The 2,220-nt window shown below is 34.6% G+C and overlaps 1 protein-coding gene across 1 annotated transcript in view; it reads right to left on the reverse strand.

Annotated features, from left to right (window-relative positions):
- The window catches only part of LOC102601644 (caltractin-like), a 2,544-nt gene extending 1,464 nt beyond the window's left edge, over positions 1–1,080 (reverse strand). The window contains exons 1-3 of the mRNA XM_006338828.2: positions 670–1,080; positions 542–578; positions 349–376 (exon numbers count right to left, since the gene is read on the reverse strand). Of these exons, the coding sequence (XP_006338890.1) occupies positions 349–376; positions 542–578; positions 670–907 (303 nt within the window). The 5' untranslated portion in view covers positions 908–1,080. The remainder of the gene's footprint in view (positions 1–348; positions 377–541; positions 579–669) is intronic.
- Positions 1,081–2,220: the final 1,140 nt, after the last annotated feature.

Below are 2,220 nucleotides of genomic sequence, written 5' to 3' on the forward strand. Positions count from 1 at the left end.
TGTATCGGATGGTTGATGCAAGGGGAGGGGTGGAGGGAGGAGGAGGGGGACACGGTACATAAATTTGCAACTTGGATATGAAAAAGCAAAAGCACCAAATTTTCCTTCATACCCTACAAGGAAAATCAGATAATCTTCAGTTGGCAGTCATAATGCAAGAAAAACACCATCTGTAATAGGACAAAAAGTAAATCATTGCATCTCATGAGTTTAAGTTATATGCTTCAGATACTAGTACATATATTGTTGTGATTCAGTATCTTCACTATATGAAATATGTTGTTAAACAGAAATATACAGTAGCATATAATTATCAGAAACAAATATATGAACTAGCATATACAATACCTCTTCAGTTGCTTCAAAACCCAGAGCCCTGTAACAAATGATACAAGTTTTTATCAATAAAAATGAAGTGGTAAGGGCACCACAGACAGAGAGGTGCAAGAAAGTAGAGGATCACAAAGACACAAAGTCAAGTTTTAGGTTGTTAATCAGATATCCAGGACGTTACAGGGAATAGCAAAGAAGTATCACAAACCTCATAGCAACATTGAGCTCTTTGGCATCAATGGTTCCTAAATAAGTTGCAAAAATTAAGAGTCAGAAAGAAGTTTAACCATCAAAAAACTGCATCTAGTATGGATTCCTTAAGGTTTATTTTATTACCAGAGTTGTCTGTATCAAAAAGCTCAAAAGCCTCTCTTATTTCTTGTCTTTTCTGTTGAGTTAACCCCTGATTACGTCCTCTAGGTTTCTCTCTCCGTGACTGACCTCTGTAAAGGCTTCCCTGCAGGAAGACATGATTCAGGTGAGCGATATGGACAGAGATAGGGAGAGAGGGATGGAAACAGGAGAAAATCGAACAACTAAAAGAGAAGAAATACAAATTGAAAAAGAAACACATAGCACATAAATTTTCCCACTCTTGATTAAATGCAGCCCCGTGTTCTTAATACATCATTCATTACAATTATTACAAACCATAAATAAATTTAAAACGAAAATCTGAAATAAATAGGCTTTCCGAGCCAAAACAGCCAGTCTTTTCCACATTCTAGGCAACTCTTCAACTATAACACCTTGGAAATGGGAAAAGGGTAAAGAACTTAATGTTTTGGGCTACTTGGTGAGTCCTCATGCTCCGAGGACCTTTTCACCTATGTTTATATTCTTTTATGTCTTTTGTTTTCTGATATTGTATGTGTTGTATAGGTTACGTCCCAACAACTTTTGATGTACTAGATTGGCTTATCGAGACTATGATGTCACTTCTTCTTTTATGCCAAACTCTTTCATTATATGAGATTCTCTTACTATTTTCTATTATGTTGTGTTGTATGTGTGCCAAGTTGCTTGTGTAGGGTCTCTCCGAGTCTTATACGTCATGTCATCTCTAGGGTGTACTTTGGGTCATGACATCAACTCATCCCAATGTCAAAACTATACTCTATGCCAACATACAAAATTTATATTAAACCCTAAGAAAATGGTATCTGTGTATATATCAAGCAAAGGTTTAGTAATGGCAATATCAATCTAGTGATATCCAAGAGTTAAACGGAAACAGAAGCTAGCATGCCTTTGGGGATGAATGCATTTGCACAAGATATCATAGGTATTTAGAAACCAACTGAAAAGACAGAAATTACAAAATATCTTGTGTCTAGTATTTGTTAAGCTTACACAAAACACCCTTTTATTACCTGACCCTGAATTGAGGCATAACCAAACAGATCTTAAGGGTATTGTATTTAAGTAGGTATTGCTTCAAAAGGACTTATAATTAATGAAAGAGAACCATGACACTGATTTAAATAAAAAATATTTTCTTATAATCTCTATGTATTAAAAGACATCACTCAGTCTTCATCAAACATATCAGAAAAGGAGAAGATAACAGGTCAAGACTCTTGAAATGCATATTAAGCATTTAGACATTTTTAAGAAAATAGTTATTCAAAATGGTTTGGTCATATCTAAACCTAAAATAAGTCTTTATCAAACAGATGTTAAATTTTTGGGTCATTTCATTTGTCAAGGAAAAATGACTCCTATTCAACGATCTATTGAATTCGCATCGAAATTCCCTGATATTATTACAGATAAGACGCAATTTCAGCGGTTTCTGGGAAGTTTAAACTACATTTCCCCATTCTACAAAAATTTGTCTCGAGATTTAGCTCTGTTATATGACAGGCTAAAAAAGGATCATAAGAA

Source organism: Solanum tuberosum, unplaced genomic scaffold (assembly GCF_000226075.1).
Source record: "Solanum tuberosum cultivar DM 1-3 516 R44 unplaced genomic scaffold, SolTub_3.0 scf00006, whole genome shotgun sequence".
Lineage (NCBI taxonomy): Eukaryota > Viridiplantae > Streptophyta > Magnoliopsida > Solanales > Solanaceae > Solanum > Solanum tuberosum.